This window comes from Martes martes (genome assembly GCF_963455335.1).
Source record: "Martes martes genome assembly, chromosome: 6".
In the NCBI taxonomy this organism is placed as follows: Eukaryota; Metazoa; Chordata; class Mammalia; order Carnivora; family Mustelidae; genus Martes; species Martes martes.
The window spans coordinates 25,560,296-25,581,949 of NC_137893.1; the positions used below are offsets into that span (position 1 = coordinate 25,560,296).

Consider the following 21,654-nt stretch of genomic DNA (forward strand, 5'->3'; position numbering starts at 1 on the left):
GGTAAGAGGTGTGAGACGTAGTTCCTGCTTTTATGAAACTTTGATACAGTTGGAATGGGCAGAAAGATGCCCACATGTGGTGTGTGTAGGAACGAAGATATGCAAGGAATTTTAGGAAGCACCTGGAATTGTTCTTATCTATTCTGGATGAGGTAGTGAAGACTAAGCTGTCTTAAAAGATGAGCAGAAATTAGATGAAAAGGAGAGAACAGGTCAGACATACCGCCTGAGCACCATAGAAATAGAATCCCTCACCCGATACCCAGGGGCTAGTTGCTAGGGGTAATACCTGGACTAAAATGGTCGTCTAAAATTTCCCTGCTCTATTTGCTGAAAGACTGACTAGCCAGATTTTTCAACTTCTCTCCCATAAACATGAAGAAAATTTTCAGTGATGTCAGAAATGTGCAGAAAGCACTGAGGAGCTAAGTGATTGACCTATTTGCTTGGTTAGTACATTGGAAGATAATGTCAACAACTGGGGTTAGGGGTAATTATACCCCATTTGGGTCATCTTACTTAAAAACTTGTTACTTTAGGGGTATCTGGATGGCTCAGTCGGTAAGATTAAATGTCTGCCTTTACCTCAGTCATGATCAAGCCCCACTTCTGGCTTCCTGCTTATCGGGGAGTGTGCTTCTCCCCCTCTGCCACTCCTCCTGCTCATTCTCTTTCTCTCTCTCTGAAAGAAATAAAATATTAGAAAAAGTTATATTGCTTTATTTTTATGAGGAAAACAGTGGAATAGTTTTTTACAAAAAGTAAAAGAAGATGGTATACTCACCTTTTTCTCCTTCACTCTAACATAAGATTAGGTTGTTTATAAAGTGAATTAACTTTTGATGTTAAAATTTTTTTCCAGACATAGAGCAGTTAGAGAAAGAAACATCTAAATCTCATGTTATTCATAGGCGGCAGATCCTTTGAGTGTTAGAATTGAAGTTGGTTGGTTGATACCTTGTGATTTGAGGCTTGAGCCAGAAGTGGTCACTTCTGTCGGCATGCTGACGCTGACCCCCTCCATAAGAGGTGGTATTTCAGTTCTCAAATTCATGCCACAGAAACCTAAACCCTGCAAACCCCCAAATTGCATCAGAATGAGGATTTAAGAGTAAGAACAATAGGTTTTTCAATTTCAGTACTTCTTTTTTCACTCATTTAGAGTTTATTTTCATTGTAGTATCCCTTTGTACCTTCATACTCATTTGGAAGATCACTTAGTTGTTTGTTTTTTCTTTCTCTTTTTCTTTCTTTTCTTTTCTTTTTTTTTAAACAGATCCAGGTTTCTTATTCTACAAAATAAGGATAATTCCTGCTACTAGCCTCATAGGATGGTTGTAGGGCTTAAACAAAGTATTTGTTTAAATGAGATTTCATAATCATATTTTTCCAAGGTTTTACAGTTAACATCTTTTTCCTGCAGTTTTGTTAATTTTTTTTTTTATAAATAACTCTTCTCATAGGAAATTTATAAAATAGAGTTAGAAAGAAGCACTATTTTCTTGTTTGTTGATAATCCCACTCTGCACAGACAGGTACTTGATACTAGACGTGTGCACAGAAGGTATAAATTTATGATAAAATGTAAACTGATAGAGTAACTGCTTATATATCAGATTATGGCAAGAGTTCTGGGCCACTGATTTGTACTTTTGTTTTTAGTAAATGATTAGCATATGCTAGAAATCTGACCCTGGCAAGAAAGAAGGAAGCTAGGGCATCTACTTAATCTCTGTAGCCAGCTCAGTTATCATACACTTGTTAAAATACATTTAATGAAAAAAAATCTTAAGGCAGAGGTATCTGAAAGTGGTGCTCTTAGTGAAAGTTTTTCATTGAAGACCCTGAGCAGTAGTTCCCACATTTATTTGAAGTTTCAGCGATCCACAGGTAATCATTGAAGGCCCATTCATAGCTATGCTGAGATACTGTGAGTCTGGCCTGCCAGACTAGGTCACATTGGTCACTCGCCCTTTCAGTCTCGTCCTGACACTCGCTGCTCTTCATTGTTCTCTCTCCCTCACCGGATGCATATTTTATATGAAAGAATGATGTAGTGTCATTTACAATGGGAGTTCAAAAAGCTCTTTTAAATATAGCCCTCATGGGTAAAAATCTACTGTACTTAAGATTGGACAGAAGTAATTTGTTAGGCTCAGTTTAATCTTGGTACTTATAATAGTTTCTTTTCTGCCATCAAATTCTAAACTAAAATGAGTAAAATACTTTGCCTTGACTGTTTCACTCTCCCTTCATCTTTGTGCTTTTCCCACCACATAGACTGAATGGACTAATCTTGGTGATACAGAACCTGTTAATGACTTAGTCGATTGACATATGTCTTTTATGAAGTCAAACAAATAATAAACTGTTAATTTTTCTTATTCTCCCTGAGTGGAAATGAGATTACTGTACCTGTCAGAAGATGCCTCTGATTTCCTCTCAATTGTTGTTCTTTATGTAAATCTCAAGAAGTTAAATGAATTAACCTGATTTTTTAAAAAGTGGGTGTAGACACTTGCCCAATTAATATTTCATCTTTAACATTACAAAATAAAATTCCCTTAACAAAATAATAACACATGCAGGTGATTAAAAGCTAGTCATCTCTTCATTAAAACAGTTCTGTGAGACCTCATTCTGACCATATATAAACAATGTAATTATTGCTTATATTTTAAATAAAACAATGAACTCTCCTGTAATTCATACTTGATAAATATTAATGATTCCTATTAAACTCAACCAGAATTACACTGGGTCATTTTATGAAAGCAGATCAAAAACATTTGAATCTATATTTTCAAAGTTTGTTTTTTGAGTTTAAAAGAATAAGTTTAAATTTCTAACTTTTATCACATTTTTATCTAATTACCAGGAGACTTTTAATCAGTTTATTAAGATAGTGTTACAGTCTCTTAATTTAATACAATTCTCTTTTAATTATTTAGCAGATTTTTTTTTTTTTGGTTTGAAGTTTGGTTTATGTCTTCCTCATTAAGAAATATAAAGATTATAAGCAAAAGTCCATGAAAGAACTAACATGGACATGTTTTGAAAATCTCATTTAGAATGTTAAGACCCAAGGCTCTGGGACTATTTGGGGCAGAAATAACTTTTAAAATACATAAAATATAAAAGTTACACATGGAAAGAGATATGTGGTATATATTAACTGTGATATTACATGTTCATTAAGACCTGTACTGCTAAGTGAGTATAGATCCGGAAGAAGTTAATGTAAGTATTTTTAAATGGGTTTGTATTTCTCCGATAAACAGCACTCTCCTTCTGTTTGTGATCATAGGATAAAAGCTCTGTAAGCTTGTATATGTTCATTTTTACTGCTGCATCATGTAGTGTGCTCTTAAGATTGAGATCTCATTCCCCAGGAAGCATTTCTGTCTAAGATTAATTGCCCTTTTAAAATCAGCGTTTGATGTATTCCTTTGGCTATATCCTGGCTTGGTTTAACCCTCTTTGACCTGACCTCACTGACTGTTACTGCTGAGGCTGAGTCAGAATCCTTCAGCATGATGTATGCACTTCAGATTTCTGCCTGTGGTTTTTCATGTCGATGGATTCAATTAGTTGGCGTTTACTAATGAACATATCAGAGGTTAAAGAATTTGTTAGAACAAAATCATTCAGACTAGTGGTAATCCAGAAGCTCATCTCTTCATTTGTTTAAAACTTTTTCAGAAGTATTAAGTGTTTTCCCAAAGTTTTATCTTCAGCATCACACATTCCAAGATAACAAATCAGGTCATTTTCTGCTGAATTACAAAACATAAATGTGAAACCACAAAGCCAAACTCAGTGGTTACAGCATTTAGCCTTAGATTTCTACTATTCCATCTTTACAGGTATGCGCTAAAAAGATTAATTAAACTGAAATTTTCTGATTAAAGCATTTATCTTTGAAGATACACCATCCATTTCTTTAGCTTCCTTTAAATTCAAGGAGATTTCATGTATTTAGTATTACTAATTAAAAGTAAAATTGAAACCCATGCATCTCTCTAGAATCTCAGCTAACCTGTTTTTAAAGACATTTAGGTCATAGTCCATACTGAAAATTAGCCAAAAAATAAGGACTAAAATGTAGATCGAGGTGGGGAAGATTTGAGCCATTGCTAATAGAAATCTCTAAAAGGCAGATTCCTCATATATGGTCAGTTCTCAAATAATGATATATTTTTAGATGTATAACAAATATTTTGGAAGATTTTTCCCCTTATTTGAATGTTCTCCTCTTTAAAGAAAAAAAGAAGAACGTTACCTGAAATCTACTAAATAACATAACAGTAGTACAGTAGGGCTCGTTTGACTTGTCAGTGATATATAGATATATATAGATATATATGTCTATATATCTATATGTATCTATATCTTGACTAAATATATATCTTGAGAGCACTACTAATTTAATTCAGAGGGTTTACAGTGCTTAAGGAATTTTTTAAACTGTCATTCATTCTGTTGTTTGCATAACAATTGAGTTTTTGCATTTTTGTTGTCATTTTTCTTTTTCATTTTTTTTAGCACATTTGTAAAATTTATGTGCCACACAAATTCTCACGGCCCTTTGCATGCTAATCACATAATCGAATTCATGGTTTTTGTACATCTTAGTACTGAAAAAATTACCTTATTACCATAACTTTTTATATAGGAAAGAATTACAATGAGTGTTTACTTCTTGTTATTAAACCATGATCTTTTAAAAACTAGTCTTTTGGCTTTACTTACTCTATAAAATTTTCAACATTCTTGTGTTTTTAGGGAGTGAGCAGGAGGGAGAAGTGGGGAAGAAAGTCCCTAATTTCACTGGGTATCTACTAGGTCCAAGCCTTGTATTAGGCTGTGTGCTGAGTGTTCTCCTTGGATATCCCACTTAATCTCCATGCAACCCTTGAGATTAGAATTCTTTTTTTTTTTTTAATTTTTAATTTTTTTTTAAAGATTTTATTTATTTGTCAGAGAGAGAGTGCAAGCAGAGGAAACAGCAGGCAGAGGGAGAAGCAGGCTCCATGCTCAGCAGGGAGCCTGATATGGGACTCAAACCCAGGACCTTGGGATCATGACCTGAGCCGAAGGCAGACACTTAACTAACTGAGCCACCCAGGCATCCCTAGAATTCTTTATCCACAGTATGAGAGGAGGAAACTGAGACTCAGAAGATTAAGTGATTTGCCTAAGAATTCAAAACTAGTGAATTATGCTAATTTGAACCTGAAAGAACTATTGCTGTTTAAGCATAAAAGACTAGAGCTCTAAGACCTGTTAGTGATCCTCAATTCTAGAACATGGTTTACAAACTGACCCATGGAGTCATATCAGGAATTAACCATGGGTTGTAAGTCAGCAAGCAGCAGGACTTGGGAGACGCACAATCCCACATCAACCAAAGCCACCCCATCTTCCCCTGTATTATATGGCGACTTTCTGCATAAGATTTTGTTGAAGGAAAAATTCTACACCCTTATTATCATAAGATTTATTTAAGGGAATATTTATCCCAGAGGTTGATTCAGAAGGTCTGGAGAGGGTCCCAGCTTATATATATATTTTTAAATCTCCCAAATGATTCTGATCATCGGCCAATTTGCAAACCATGGATCTACAGAGACTCCTTCATTTTATATATAAGGAGACACCCTGAAAGAGATCTGAGGCCTGCTCAGAGCCCTTCATGACCTGACCAGGAATTCAGCTTGCTGGCCTCCGGGGTCATCTTCCAGTAGCACCTCGTTAACCAACAGTGCAGTGTTGGCCCTTGTTCCTTTCAGGCTCATTTATATATATTTTTAATCTTTTTATTATTTTTAAAGTTATATTTATTTTGGGGTCAAGGAGAGGGAGAGAGAGAATCCCAAGGAGGCTCCATACCCCCATTATGGAGCTTGACACCTGCGGCTCAGTCTCACGACTCTTGAGATCATGACCTGAGGCAAAAGTCGAGAGTTGGACACTCAACCAACTGAGCCACTCAGGTGCCCTAGTGTCTCATTTATATTCGGTATATCATTATATTCATAGTGTATATTTTGTATATATACACACTGTGTATAGGCATAATTTTTTTATATATACATAAGAAGTTACCATTGTTTTAAGTTCATAATTTTCATTAATGACTTGTGTGGCTAATGCACATTTTCTTTTTGCTGCCATATATAATTCAACCAACATCTGTCTAAATATATTTTTCTTATAATGTCATACAACTCTAAAAATGTTCACTTTAAAGTAGATGCCAGTTAAGAATTGGGTTTGTTTTTAATTAGGCTATTGATGATAATATAAAATTATATGATATATTTACATTTTTATCTTTTATAACCCTTAGATTTATAAGTAAGATAAATATAAGAAATGAAATTTTATTATATTCTTTGTGTTGATATATGATCTTTTGGGGTTTAATATCTAACTCTTAAAGTGAATTGAATTCCTCCTCTACCTAATGAAAGTAGTGTGTCTGATTTTATTTTGTCCTTTTCCTTAATTTACAAACCCAAAGTATTTATGAATGACTATCCTTATATTTACAAGATGAATTAAAATAATTAGGTTTAAAAATTGCTACGTGGACATTTTACAAAAAAATAACATGTGCTTTTAAAAAATTGTCAAGGTTAAAAAAGGCAAAATCTATCCACTATTAAATGCATGTGTGATTCCTGGACTGGATTCTAGATAGGTGAGTAAAATAATTAGGATAGTTGATAAAATTTGAAGTGATTACACATAAGTTAATTTTTTTATTTTGATGACTATATCATGGTTATATAAAAGAATATCTTTATTAGCAAGTACACACTAACATTTAGGGGGAAAGGGCTCAGTATTTCTAACTTAATTTCAGGTGATTCAGAAAATAATCATATGCATACAGAACGATAAGGCAGATGGGCAAAATGTAAGCAATTGATAAATGTGGGTGAAGAGGAATTCCTTGTACTACTCTTGGAACTTTTCCAGAAGTTTGAAATTATATCAGAATCAGAGTTACCCCCTTAAAGTGCTCTGAGAGAATTTCATATAGAACTAGTTCACTTGATTACTGTTTCAAACGTTTACCTACTTTTAAAGCATCCGACTATTTTTTTTTTTTAAATGTGAGTGGGTGAGTTGTGGTGTAACATTTTTCGCCTGAGTCATTTGCTTTGTGGTGAGATATTTCTTATTCCCAAGTATTAAATTCTAGATTCCCATTTTGAAACATGAAAACATATTTACCAAAAACACAGTTTACTTTAACAATATCATAAGTGTTTCCCTTCTACTGTTAGGAAAACAAGAAACATCTTACTAATTTTTCACTGCTTCGTTTCGTTAGTTCTGTTATTACCAAAATGTCTAGTCATGCTCTGTTGTCCTTTATGGTAGCATGAGTTCAGGTGGTAGCATATATACTTCTTGGCTTATCTGGAAACATTTTGACTTTTTATTATTTTAATAACCAAAACAGCCTTTATAGGTAGAGCTTTTCTACTTAGTAGTGCCAGCCATCAGAGACTGTTCTCTACACGTTAATTTAGGCAGTGCCATCTGGTGGTGCCTTCTGCCAGCAACAAGATTATCCAAACATTTAACAAAAATGTTTTATCCAATAAAAACATTTATTAACTATTTACTAGGTGTTGGGCACCATGCTCGATGCTGGGGTTATTGTGATGGATGAGAGGGAAACTTCAGTTAAGAGTTCCGAGGGAACTGCTCTTCCATTCTGAGTATTCCTCTGGCGGCAGTTGTGTTGATGGGGGAAATTTGAAAACAAGAAAGATCAATGTACACAGTTGAAGTATTTGGATAAATGGAGGCAGTGACAAAATATATATTCAAGATCTTAAACTATTGTATTGGGGAATATGATAGTCCTAGATGCATTTCCATGGTTGTCAAGGTTTAGTTAGTGACACTTTTATGTTACATATTGAAAGTGGCCCCAGTTTAAACCAGAGAGTCTGTGCTGCCTATTAGGGCTCTGAGAATGTGATTTATTAGGCTTGTATTACAAGGTATTTGAATAGTGCTTATGTTCTCCACCTTATGTTGTACAACTCAGACTCCCAGCGATCCTTCCGTAACAGGGTGGTTCTTTTACCTTTCAAACACACTGTGTGTGAGTGGATTGTATGCCATACTGTATTTGCTCCCACACTTAAGTACTGCTTTAGGACAACATTTTGGATCTTGAGTTGAGACTTGTTTCTCATACTCTGTTTCATGGCATCCAAAAGTAGCTCTGGCTTAAGGAAAAATTTTATAGATAAGGAACTCTTATACTACTGCTCTTTCATTTTTTGACTCAGTGCTAAGTAGGAGGAAGATTCTGAGAATATTAAAATATTTCAAAGAAATATACATAAGAATATGAAGAGAACTATACCGGAAATGTTTTCAAATATTCTAAGAAAGATTTAATGCACTGAAACCTTAGCAATCTAGAACTTACAAAGAATGAATCATTCCAGATAGCTGAGGGTTTGTCCATTTGAATACCAACAATTTAAAATATTCTCAGAGTACTAATACCATGCTTTCTGTAGTCTTCCGTATATTGCTAAATCTTTTATTTATAGATGATTCCCATCATTATGAAAATTAGTCATTGTATTAACAGTGATTGCAGCTGTGTAAAAAGTATGTGTGGATTCAACAAAGATTGTCAGAAAAATCAAAACATGAAAGCATTTTTTTAAGTGAGAAGCATTAGGAGGCGATGTCTTTTTCCAAAATTGCTTTCAAGTATGGCAGTGATTCAGGAGTTTGTTTTGGGACTTCTGCTCGCCTATGTTTGGGGTCGAGAGTGTGTTTGTTAGCTTTGTATATTTGGCATCATTTTTTTAATTCTCTAGTGTTTTTGTGTGTTCTCTTATGGTCAGTCTGTTGACTGTCACCTCCCAGGACCTGTGCTACTTCTAAAGGGGGAGTTTAAATATTTCTTTAAAAGGGTCTCTTGTTTCAGGTGTCAGCCACGCCATTATCCTCATACCTCATCAGTCCGTTTTGCCTGGACGTGAGAGCACTAGGGATGAACAGAGCAGAAAGGGGGGAAAGAAGGTATTTCCCTCTCATTGCTGTGAGCTCCTTGTTTCCTTGACTCTTGTCTCCAGGAAGCTGAGAGATTTAGACATTGTATTTTGGAGAGATTAACAGAGACAAACCAAGAAGTGTGCCAGATGAGTGACACAAAGTTCTTGAAGGTTCTGTTTTGTTTTGCTTTCAAAAAGGGAATTTGGTTTTGCTTTCTTTGTTTTCCTATAACAACCAAGGAAATGGTTAGGAGGGAACTGCTTTTTACCATAAAAGTTGTCAGTACATCGCATCAGAATCATAAAAGACACACAGTGCACCTTAAATCTGTGGAAAAATTTGAATTTGAAAGAGAAGTGTGAATTGCAGCACTCTTTTAATTAGCAAATGCGTGTTAACAGAAATCCCTTTTCAGGACTCTAAAATAGGAATCCTGAGTCAGACTCTTAGTTCCTTCTTATTAGAACTGTAACTCCCTGTCTCTAAAACTTTGATACCTATTTGAACAATTTGATTGAAAATTAACCTAGGGCTCTCATCTGTTTCATTAAACATCTTCCCAAACACTGATCTTATTCTTGATGATTTCTAGTCATATTTCTGTTTTATATATTTTAAATATGTATTGACCTACTTCATACACCTGCCATATTTAATAACCATATAGTACAGTTTTTAATGTGTAACTAAAATAAATTTTGGTCAGTGGGTACAATGGGCTGTTTTCTTCACTATAGTTTCATTAACGTCAATCTTAGGTAAGCACAGTAATTAAGAAAGAATGAATACTTTCACATATAGCAACAGAATTTTTATCAGAATTCATTGCAACCCTCAGGTTTCTGTTTTGGGTGATACATATTGCAACATTTGAACTTTCTCCATGTCCACATTTCCTGCTCAGGAGACAGACCAGGTTTAACCTGTTAAAGCTGTTAAGCCCATTTACCTCACCAGGGATTCTCAAGAGGCAGCACATTGTTTTTTCTTCTGTCTTGAACCTTCCTGATTATTGTTGGATTTCTTTCCTGGAATAGATGGAGAGAAAAAGAATCAGGTGATGATTCATGGAATTGAGCCAATGTTGGAAACACCTCTGCAGTGGCTGAGTGAACATCTGAGCTATCCGGATAATTTTCTTCATATTAGTATCATCCCACAACCAACAGACTGAAGGATCAACTCTCTGCCTGAGCGGAATCACCCTTAAACAGGATTTACCAGAGCATGTCACCCTTCTGCTTCAATCAGGTGTGGTGGAGGCAACCTGACCAGAAACACTACTGCAAGCCAAACAGGAAGATGATTCCATGTCAGATAAGGGCACTTGGGCTGGTCTTACTCTGCATCACCACTGCTTTCCTCCACTGCCGTCATTAAACCTCAGCTGCGACATGAAAGACTTCACAGGACCACTGCAAGTCTTCTGTTTTCTTGTAAAATATAATGAAGCCGAAACCTTTGGCCTAAGAAGAAAATGGAAATATGTGCCACTCGATTTGTAGTTCTGATTAACAAATAAACAGGGGTATTTCCTAAGGTGACCATGATTGAACTTGAGCTCGAGGGAGTGGAAACATTGGTTTAATTTTCTAGAGAATTAGACTTAAGAAAGTAAAAGAGAAATTCTGTTATCAATAACTTGGAGTAATTTTTTGTAAAAGATCCAATTACAGTAAACCCATCTTTCCTTAATGAAAATTTCCTATGTTTACAGTCTGTCTATTGGTATGCAAACAATCTTGTAACTTTGATAATGAACAGTGAGAGATTTTTAAATAAAGCCTCTAAATTTGTTTTGTCATTTAATAACATACGATTTTGTCACTTTTCCAGTACTTTCTGACTCACGTACAGTAGTAGATCACTGTTTTTACTCTGTGTTACCATTCAGGCGGGTCGTCATTGACATGGAGTAGATGGAGGACGTAGGATAACTTGTCTCAGGAGCTGTCGTCGAATTTCTTGCTGCCGATTTTTTAAATCTATGTTCTTTACATGCTAAATGTTATCCTTTATCTTTGCTGTTTTATCATTGTGAGCCTGTCGAATCATAGTATGCTAACCATCCATATAAGATAATTCTGCTCTTTTTGGAAAAAAACCAGTCCTTTCCAAGCTAGTGTTTTTCATTGGCTTCAGGTGTAATATTTCACTGTGGCCCCTGGCAGCCCGTCTTTGAAGTCTAAAGATTACCAATCTCCTGACTGTAGTAGCTTTTCCTCAACTTTACCAAAAATATTCAGAAGTTCCTGGAGTTCTTATTCAGTGTAAGGAAATTTTTGCTGCACTTTATTACCACGCTGCTGGGATTCGACCAGCAGAACATATTTGTGCATCGCACTGTTTCTTGTGAGCTTGCTGTCCACATGGACTGTCGGCCCATTTGAATATGCTAAAAGATGTAGTAGTATCCGATAATGGTTTTAGATTCCATAATAAAGATGAATGTTTTTCTTATAAAAATTGTACGAATGTTCAAGCGTGAGCCAACTAGTGCTCACTGCTTCCTTTTTCCTTTTGTGATTTCCACTGATTAATAATAGTGTATTTATTCACAGAACGAGATAAAGTTAGGCAAACAGCAGATATTCTGGAATGAAATGGATAAACCTCAATCGAAAAGAAAAACAAGGTACCCACGTGAGAAAATTCGACATTGGCAAATGTCATTAAAATGGAAAGTGCCATTTTAGTAAAGGCAAAAAAAAAAATAATAACAATATTTGAGTTACTGAAGGACAAAAAACCCACTGACTTGTATTTTTTCAAAAGAGGTTGATCTGAATATGATTGTTCACATTAAAAGTGTTTATTCGTCTGTTCAGTTTGGGGGTTTTCCCCCTTGATGTTTTGACAGACTGAAGTGAGCTTCAGTGAACAAAAAGGATCAAAATGCCAGGGAGTGCTAAGCTGTGAAGAAGAAAGTGTGGTAAGAACGGTAAGCCATAGTAGTTTTCCACAGACAAGACTAGTTTGAGGTTTCCGCAGCGGGCTCAAGCGAGCTGTTGATCTTTACTTCCAGATTTGAGAGTAAATTTTATTCAAGCCATTGCCCATTGTTACTTGTTCATTATTACACCAGCATCATAACTGTATTACTCTGCTCTCTTCCCAGGTAAGTCAAGCCCCAATCCCCAGAGGAAGAATAAACACAGAAATTACTGCGGGCTTAAATAATCTATTTTTGTTTCTTTTTATTTGAATATTTAAATTTTATGGTTTATTAAAAAATTAAATAAAATTTTGTGTCTGTCATTATTTCCAGAAGTTGGAAATGAAATTTATATAAAGCCAGTTACCTACTGGGGAATTGATTTAACTTTCCTTAGTCTCATGCTTGTCTAAAATTTTCTCAAATAAAAGATGCAAGGTGTAAGGAAGAACATATGAAAGAAAACTGGAGAGGGCTACAGGTCTCTATATGCCTGTTCATAACTCACTCTTGGTAGTGACTCCCCCTAAGAAAATGAAAATATGTTTTAAAACTATTGGCATTGTTAACTAGGAAGGTATAAATTCAGTCTAAATAAAGTAAATAATTGCTTGTCCATCATAGTGTTGTCTTTCATTTGGATGACCTAAGTTCTGACGATGGATAGAGTTGAATTGACAAGCACTTTATGTATCTAGAGACCCAAAGGAGCCTGCTCATAATTAAACAAAGTTGCCCTCCCAGGCTCTAGTGTGGTGATGTCAGCCGAAGGTGAACCAACAAATGCATTAGTCCTGTTTTGTCCCCACCGCCCCCCTTACATGCAGACAAGAAAGGAATTGGTCATTTGCTAAGAAAACAAACAAGATTTGATTTTGAATGGTAGTAACTTTAATTGGCAATCTTTCTAGGATGTGTTTGTTTTTTATAGGCTGTATGAGATAACTTTTTTTTTTTTTTTCCATTTTCAGAAACTTGGTTTATGTGGGTCATGCCCAAGAATGACAGTCTCACTTTTTATTTATCATACTGTTGATATTTAGGTCTGAGGTAACCTGGGTTTCCTACTATATGTGCTACCATTGTTGAAATAGAAGTGTAGACTCTTGGAGTATGATAGGAAAAAATCAACCATGATGGGATTTGTAGTCAACCCCATTCATAGTCAGTGGGATGGAATCAAATCAGAATACTTACCTGTCTCTCTTGGCTTCATCATCCTCCTAAGTGTTTTCCAAATTTATCCCCATCCTGGTCTGAGACTATTAGAAATTACCCACAGGGGTCTTGGGAAGGAGAGACGCATGCCTCTTTTCAGATAATTTGAGATTGAATGACACTTTATAATTAAAAAATTCATTTACCATGTAGCTTTATTTGACTGAAGAACCCTTTACATTCTCTCAAGTGTGAATTACAAGTCTTTTTTTTTTTTTTTTTTGGTAAGATTTATTTAGTAGAGAGAGTGTGTGGGGGCATACAGCAGGGGAAAGGGATAGAGGGAGAGAGAACCTTAAGCAGACTCCCCGTTGAGTGCTGACCCCAATGCAGGGCTCCGTCTCTAACCCTGAGATCATGACCTGAGCTAAAATCAGGTCAGATGCTTACTGGATTGCACCACACAGGCATCCCACAAAGTCATGATTCTTTTTTTTTTTTTTAAAGATTTTATTAATTTATTTGACAGAGATCACAAGTAGGCAGAGAGGCAGGCAGAGAGAGAGAGAGGAGGAAGCAGACTCCCAGCTGAGCAGAGAGCCCGATGCGGGGCTCGATCCCAGGACCCTGAGATCATGACCTGAGCCGAAGGCAGAGGCTTTAACCCACTGAGCCACCCAGGTGCCCCAAAGTCATGATTCTTTATACCTATTAGCAAAAGTAATACTACTGTGGAATCTAGTAAGCATAGTCATCTTTAGAGTATAAAAGGACTCAATTTTTAGATTCTTTAACGTGTTCATTAAGTGTTTAGGTTTTTAAGTTTAACTGAACTGCTCTTAACTGAGAACATGTGAGAATGATCCACAGTGAGAATAAGACAAATCTGAAGATTTAGGAATGTCTGTATACTTTGACATAACCACTGATTTTTTTGAAAGTGATGGATCTGGCCTTCCTTCTGTAGCATCCCCACCCCCACTCCACAAGGATGAATAAAATACAACCAGGCTGTTTTCCTCTTTGTTTTCCCTGGTTCTTAGCAGAGTGTCTAATAGATACATAGTTGTGCTTGGCAAATGAACATAAAAGAAGAAAAAATTAACTCGGGATTATTTAATGATATTTTAAAATCAGTATGGTGTTTTTCTGCCAAAAATACCCACTATAAAAATAGGAAGAACCTAGTTGTTTAGAAATCAACATACAAAGTACAGTTGGTTCGGGTTTGCATTACTGTGAAGACTTGCTGACTCAAACCAGCTACTTTCAGTAGGAACCACTGTGGATCAGATCCTTGCGTCAGTCCACATTCATTTTAGTTGCAGAGCAGACCACAGGACACAGCTTCTGTTTCTACATCACTCTAATTTAAGCAGCCCCTAAAGCTGGAGCTATTCTCATCAAGCATCTGGACCTATTTATTAATTTTGACCTTTTCATAGATGAGTGGTTTGTGTCTTGCTTTTGCCTCCATTCTTTACTTCTGAAAATGTAATACATTTTTAGCAAGGAAAATGTGTAAGACCTGGGAGCAAGGTAGACTGTTAAGACCCTGTTCATGAAAAGCTTTAAGAGAAATATCTGGCTTTCTATCTTTCCTATTGAGTGAAAGAAGATGTCTGCCTGCTTTAGAGAGTGTTACTTAGAACATGCTGTCTTCCCCCACCCCCCATAACATTTACTGTGCTTTATAATAAATATCTGTGTGAAATTTGTTTCTCACAGTGAGCATGAACTCTGTAAGAGCAGAGACCAGGTTTGTCTGGCCCAGTATCCTGTTCCCAAGACCCAGCACTGTACCTGAAACAACAGACTGTACTAAATACTTGTTGAGGAAAAAGCTGTGTGACATATCTCCCTTGCAGAGTCCAGAGCACGTTGCCATACGAAAGGCACTGAGAAGTTGTAAGGTTATGAGACTGACTGATCCAGCATTTCCCAAACTTTTTTCACCATAGGATTCTTTTCCCCAGTACCGAAAATGCTACATTGAATCACTAGGTCATGATGATCTAGAGTTTATAACAGAAGGCTCGTTCCTCCTATTCTGTTTGAAAGAAGCTCCAAAGCTTCTGACCACAAACAAAATGTCGCTAGCCTGTTCATTCCTTCCTCCAGATATGCCTCCTTTTGTCAGTGTCACTCTTAAAATAGTCAGCAAGTGCGTCGTGAGTATCTACTACATGCCGAGGTATGTGCAGGGAGAGAATGCAGTAGCCGGGGAATTCGTAGTGCCAGGACTAGGTGGGTGGTCAGCTGCTCATCGGTGCTGTAATTTGGCAGGACACATTCAGAGTTCGATTTAGTAAAAGGGCTGGGAACTGTAAGTCTCTTCACCAAATGTCCAAATATAAAAACTAAGGTAAGTGGTCAATGGATTGGAGAAGACTCACTTCTCGGTTCTGAGGTATGAGTTAAGTCAGAATCAGAGGTGAATAATGGCTCTCAAGGAGTCACCATAAAGCTAGCCAAAAGAGCCACGGAGCTGAAATGTGGCCTCCTAGGAAAATAATCACTACCAGTCCCAAAGGGAATCCCTCAGGCCAAGCAGAGAAGGCTGGCTCCAGGGATAGGTAGCCCTGGCATGTGGCGGGCACTTCTGATTTCTAAGGGGATACTGTGCTTGTGTGGGATGGCTAACTGTCTTTTTGTGTTGTCTAGGGGACATTTTCCAAATAAGTTGCTGAAAGCTTACGTTCATTAACTTAGATGTTGATATTTTTATTCCTCAGAACTGTTGGTTTTTAGCTTTCTTTTCCAGAGACAGTAACATACCAGTGACCTGTTAACTGTACCTGATTCATTTTGTGCAGGCCTAGGGAAGAATTTCACCCCCTGACTGCTGGCCTTTTTCTGGGTATGCCTTTTCAACCACACGTCCTTAAGCATTTGGTCATCCCTAGTGCCCATATTTCTTTAGCTCCTTTTGTCCTGGTTCTGAAATGAATTATCATGTAATATAAATTATCAATTTATCCTGAGATCTCTGATCTACTGTGATGATGCTAAAATTCAGGTGTGACAGAGAAAGACCTCTGAAGGTATCCACTGGAACCGACTTTAGCAGATAGATAGCCAAGTCGTGTGTGTGTGTACACATACATACAAAGATCATGTGGAGCAAATACAAAGTTAAGTTACTTTTGGGCTGTACCATGCTGTACCATTAGAGTTTAAAAAAAAATAGAAATGTCGGATAAGTTGTGATTAGCAATAGTCCAACCCAGATGTATGGTAGACATCTTTCATTTTAGGCAGACCAAAGCCCACATGGTAGTTTTTAAGAACATTTAGGATATCTCATTAAAACCAGTTTTTAATTGCTAATTCTGTATTAGTGTATTCTCCCAGATTTTCTAGAATTCCACATAATTCATTCATCTATTCAAACACTGAGTAAATAAGGTCATGAATGTTCTGGGAGGAATCAGACATGGTGTCTGATCTTAAGGAACCTCTAAAAGAGAAGAGAAGACAAAAATAACAATAGAACATAATGGAAATTGCAACGAGAAAGGTACAAATAAAGCACTATGAGAAAATAGAGCTGAGAAAACTGATTTACTTGGAGCTAACCAGATGGTAATCTTGCATGACCTCTCAGAAGCATTTGGCAGTTGTTGATTACACCTTCATTCTTGAAACACTTTCTTCATTGGACACCACACCCTCCTGGTTTTCCTCCTACCTCAGCCCCTTTCTCGGTTTCCTTTGATGATTCTTCTTGACCCCTGTGTTGAAATGTCTCAGGGCTCAGGCTTTGGTCCTCTTCTCTAGCTACAGTTAATAATGAGCTCATCCCATGGTTTTTGACACCATCCATGTTCTCTCCGATATTAACTTCTCCCATGAGCTCCAGACTTAACACCCAGCCACCTGCTTGACACCCATTTTAGATGTGTCATAGACAATTAAAATTTTATTTGGTCAAAGCAAAACTTCTGACTTGCCCCTCAACCTGTACCTCTCCCACTCTTTCCCATGTTAATAAACACTGCCCAGCCCCAAAGCCTATAACCTCTATTTTTACTTCCTTTCTCCTCTTCATATACGTATCTATCAGCAAGTCCTAGTTAGTCTACCTTAAAATAAACCCTGGATATATTTATTTCTTACCACTACCACCAAAGTCTAAGCACCTGTCATCTCACTTGGACTACAGCAGAGCCTCCCATCTGGTCTCACTGCTTCCATTCTTGCTCTTTTTCAGTCTTCAAAGTATAATGACCTTCTCAAAACATGAGTGACATCATGGCCATTCCTTGATCAGAATGTCCCATTGTCTTTCTATGCTACACAAAATAGATCTAAAATCCTTACCAAATTCTGCTTGATCTGGTCCCTGCTTCTGACCTCATCGCTCGGCCTTTGCTATTTTATTATGTCTATACCGACCTCCTGGCCCATCTTGTCCTCTGACTATGGCAAATTCATTCCTCTAGGGACTCCGTGTATATATGGCTATGTAGTTTATAGTTACTGAATGTTTACAGTGTCCCAGAGACTGTTTCAAGCATTAGCTCATTTAATTTCAAAGCTCTAGGAGATAGTTAACTGATAGTATCCCCATGGAGAAACTGAGGCATGGGATAGTTTAAGTAACCTTACTAACATTATGAAGTGAGTATTAGAGCCCAGATTTAAACCCAGGCAGAATGGGCCCAGTATCCACTTGCTACAGGAGTCTTGGCTTTCTCACAACAGAATGTAAGCTTCATACCTCTAACAGTGCCTGACACATGACAAGGCCTTATTAAACATGAATTGAATGCATGCATTTCTATAACATCTGAGTAGGTTATGAAAACCTTCACTAAGAAGACTTTTGACTGGGAGCTTAAAGGGAAATTCTTTCTCTAAGAAATTGGAAAACGGGGTGCGTGGGTGGCTCAGTCAGTTAAGCACCTGACTCTTGATTTTGGTTCAGGTCTTGATCTCAGGGTTGTGGGGTCAAGCCCTGCCTCAGGCTCTGCACTCATCAGGGAATCTGCTTGAGATTCTCTTTCTCTCTCTGCCCTTTCTTCACCCTGTGCTAATGTGTGTGTGTGCATACTCTCTCTCTCCAATAAATATTTTTTAAAAGATTTTATTTATTTATCTGACAGAGAGAGATCACAAGTAGGCAGAGAGGCGGGCAGAGAGAAAGGAGGAAGCAGGCTCCCTGCTGAGCAGAGAGCCCGATGAGGGACTCGATCCCAGGACCCTGAGATCATGACCTGAGCCGAAGGCAGAGGCCCAAGCCACTGAGCCACCCAGGCGCTCCTCCAATAAATCTTTAAAAAAAAAAAAAGAATGAAATTGGGAAGAGAGGGAAAGAAAGTGACAGTGAGCCAGGTGGAGCCACATGATAAAAGCTCAGAGAAAACAGCCAGTTAGGCTGTCACTTGCAGGAAAGAGGGAAAGATAAGACAGGAAAGATATGTTCTGCTCTGACAAGGTTACAGAAAGCCTTGTGTACCATGCTACGGAGATGAGATTGTTTTTGGTGTGCTGTAAGAGCTACTGAATTTTTTTTTTTTAAGATTTTATTTATTTATTTGACACACAGAGAGAGATCACAAGTAGGCAGAGAGGCAGACAGAGATAGAGGGGGAAGCAGGCTCCCCGCAGAGCAGAGAGCCTGATGCGGGGCTCGATCCCAGGGCCCTGGGATCACGACCCGAGCCGAAGGCAGAGGCCTAACCCACTGAGCCACCCAGATGCCCCAATATTTTTAGTAGACCATATGTTCAGAGCAAATTTTGAGGTGATGATGCTGGTGGCAGTGTGTTGGGAGGGTTAGAACAGGCTGAGTCTGGGGACTGGTGAGAGAAAGCTGCCATGATCAAGTCACTAACATGTCTGGACTATCCCAGTAGCCTCAAATGGAGTTCCCACATACCCTCTTGCCCCCTTCAATTCCTTTCTTCAGGTGGTAGCTAGAAAGATCATTGAAAAATTTGGCTCTGGTCCTGTGGTATTGTGATTTATTATAAGAAATATACGCCTGGGGCACCTGGGTGGCTCAGAGGGTTAAAGCCTCTGCCTTTGGCTCAGGTCATGATCCCAGGGTCCTGGGATCGAGCCCCACATCGGGCTCTCTGCTCAGCGGGGAGCCTGCTTCCCCCTCTGTCTTTCTGCCTGCCTCTCTGCCTACTTGTGATCTCTGTCTGTCAAATAAACAAATTAAAAAAAAAATCTTAAAAAAGGAAAAAGAAATATACGACTGGTCTTCCTGTTTCTGGTGCAGAGCTCCAGAAACCCTTGGAATTTCCTAAGTGATGACAGCCATAAAGGTGTCTTTTGTTACATGAGGCAGCCCCACCTAAGGATGGGGGTTGGTTGTCAAGAGAACCAACCATGTGATTAGAGGGTTGGAACTTTCAACCCTACCTCCCTTAACTTCCAGGGAGGAGAGAGGGGCTGGAGATGGCATCAGTCTACAGTCACCAATGGCTTAGTCAGGCCTATGTAATAAAGCCTCCGTAAAAATTCAAAAGGAGATTTGGAGAGCTTCTGGGTTGGTAAACACATGGTGATTGGGGAAGAGAGGCACCACTTCCCATATACCTTGCCCTAAGCATCTTTTCCATCTGTCTTTTCCTGAGTTACAGTTTTTCATAATAAACTGGTAATCTAGTTAGTGAAATTTTTTACTGAGTTCTGTGAGCTGCTTTAGCAAATTAATTGAACCCAGTGAGGAGGGGGTCAAGGGAACCTCCCATCTACAGCTGGTTTGTCAGAAGAAGTCAGGGTGGGAGGTGATCTTGTGGGGATAGACCCTTAACCTGTGGAATAGGACCCTATCTGATGCAGTAGTGTCAGAATTGAGTAGGCTTGTACATCCTGTTTGTTTCAGAGGATTTCTTCTTGGTGGTATGGGCAAAACCCCATCAACACCACCACATTGGTCCATTTTAGGTCCATTTTCTCCTCTGCTTGGGATCTTTAAATGGCTTCCTGTTGTCTTTAGGGTACTCCAGAATCCTTACCATGATGCAGGCATTGCAAGATCTGGTTTCTCCTCACTAGGTTAATTCCCAATACTCCCCTTCTTCATGAACCAACCATGTTATACCTCTTTCAGATTCTGAAAAGCATGAAACTCTCATTACAAACTCTTGCCTCAACTACTTCTTCTTCCTGGAACGTCTCCCCTCTCTTATCACCCTTATTTGCTTACTAATTCCTACTCATCCTTTATCTCAATTCCTAAGGACTTTCCTTACCAATTTGACCAATCCCTTCCTGGTAGGGTTGCCAGATGTAGCAGATAAAAATACAAAATGCCTGGGGCACCTGGATGGCTCAGTCGGTTAAGTGTCTGAATTTGGCTCATGATCTCCAGGTCCTAGGATTGAGCCCCACGTTGGGTTCCACGCTCGGCAGGGAGTCTGCCCCCTCCACAACCCATGCTCTTTCTTCCTCTCTCTCTCTCTCTCTCTCTCTCTCAAATAAATAAAAATATTTTTAAAAAAATACAACATGCCCAATTAAAATCAAATTTCAGACAAGTTATTTTTAGTATAAGTATATCCCATGCAATATTTGGGGCATAGTTATACTAAAAGGAATCTGTTGTTTATCTGAAATTCAGCTTTAACTCAATCTCCTGTATTTTATCTGGTAACCCTATTCCCTAAACTAGATTTGGTTATACGGTAGTCTCCCTTATCCACGGGGTATACATCCCAAGATTCCCAGTGGATGCCTGAAACTAGATAGTACTGAATCCTATGTATACTATGTTTTTCCCATACATACATAGCAATGATAAAATTTAATCTATAAGTTAGGCACAATAAGAGATTAACAGTAATTACAATCAAATAGAACAAGTATAACAATATACAGTATAATAATAAGTTATGTGAATGTAGTCTTTCTCCCTCTCAAAATATCTTAATATACTGTACTCACCCTTCTTCTGATAATGTGAGATATAAAATATCTACGTGATAGATGAGATGACGTGAGGTGAATGGTGTAGGCATTGTGACATAGGGTTAAGATTACTATTGACGTTCTGAGGCTGTGTCTGAAAGTAGATTATCTGCTTCTGGACCATGGCTGACCACAGGTAGCTGAACACATGGAAAGTGAAACTGTGGATAAGGGATGGATTATTGTACACCCGCTCCCCAGCTCACTCTACTTTTCCTACTTTTCTATCTCACTTGTGTTAACTGCTTCATATTGACATGACCACGTGGGCTGTAAGTTCCGTGAGGACAGGACTGTGTCTGCTTTGTTTCCCAGTGCCTAACACAGTGCAATGGCATGTCATAAACTCTCCATAAATATCAAATGAATGAAAACAATACAAGACTACTGGAGTTCTAGAGAGGTCAGTGCTGAAGACGACACTGGGAACTTTGCTGCATGGAAGTGAACTTTGAAACAGAAGGGAGTTGGGGAGAGAGAACACACAGCAAAGATACAGGGTTAGAAAGAGAAGAGATGACCTTCAGTTAAGCTGAGGGGAATGCCCACGCTCTGGTAGCAAAAGGAGGAAGAAGGCAGATGCTGGAGAT

The 21,654-nt window shown here is 38.0% G+C and overlaps 1 protein-coding gene across 5 annotated transcripts in view; it reads left to right on the forward strand.

Moving 5' to 3' along the window:
- Positions 1-10,859, forward strand: part of ATG5 (autophagy related 5) — a 128,571-nt gene extending 117,712 nt beyond the window's left edge. For all 5 annotated transcript variants that reach the window (XM_080805157.1, XM_080805160.1, XM_080805161.1 and 2 more), the window contains one exon: positions 10,083-10,859. In XM_080805157.1, the coding sequence (XP_080661283.1) occupies positions 10,083-10,219 (137 nt within the window). In that variant the 3' untranslated portion in view covers positions 10,220-10,859. The remainder of the gene's footprint in view (positions 1-10,082) is intronic.
- Positions 10,860-21,654: the final 10,795 nt, after the last annotated feature.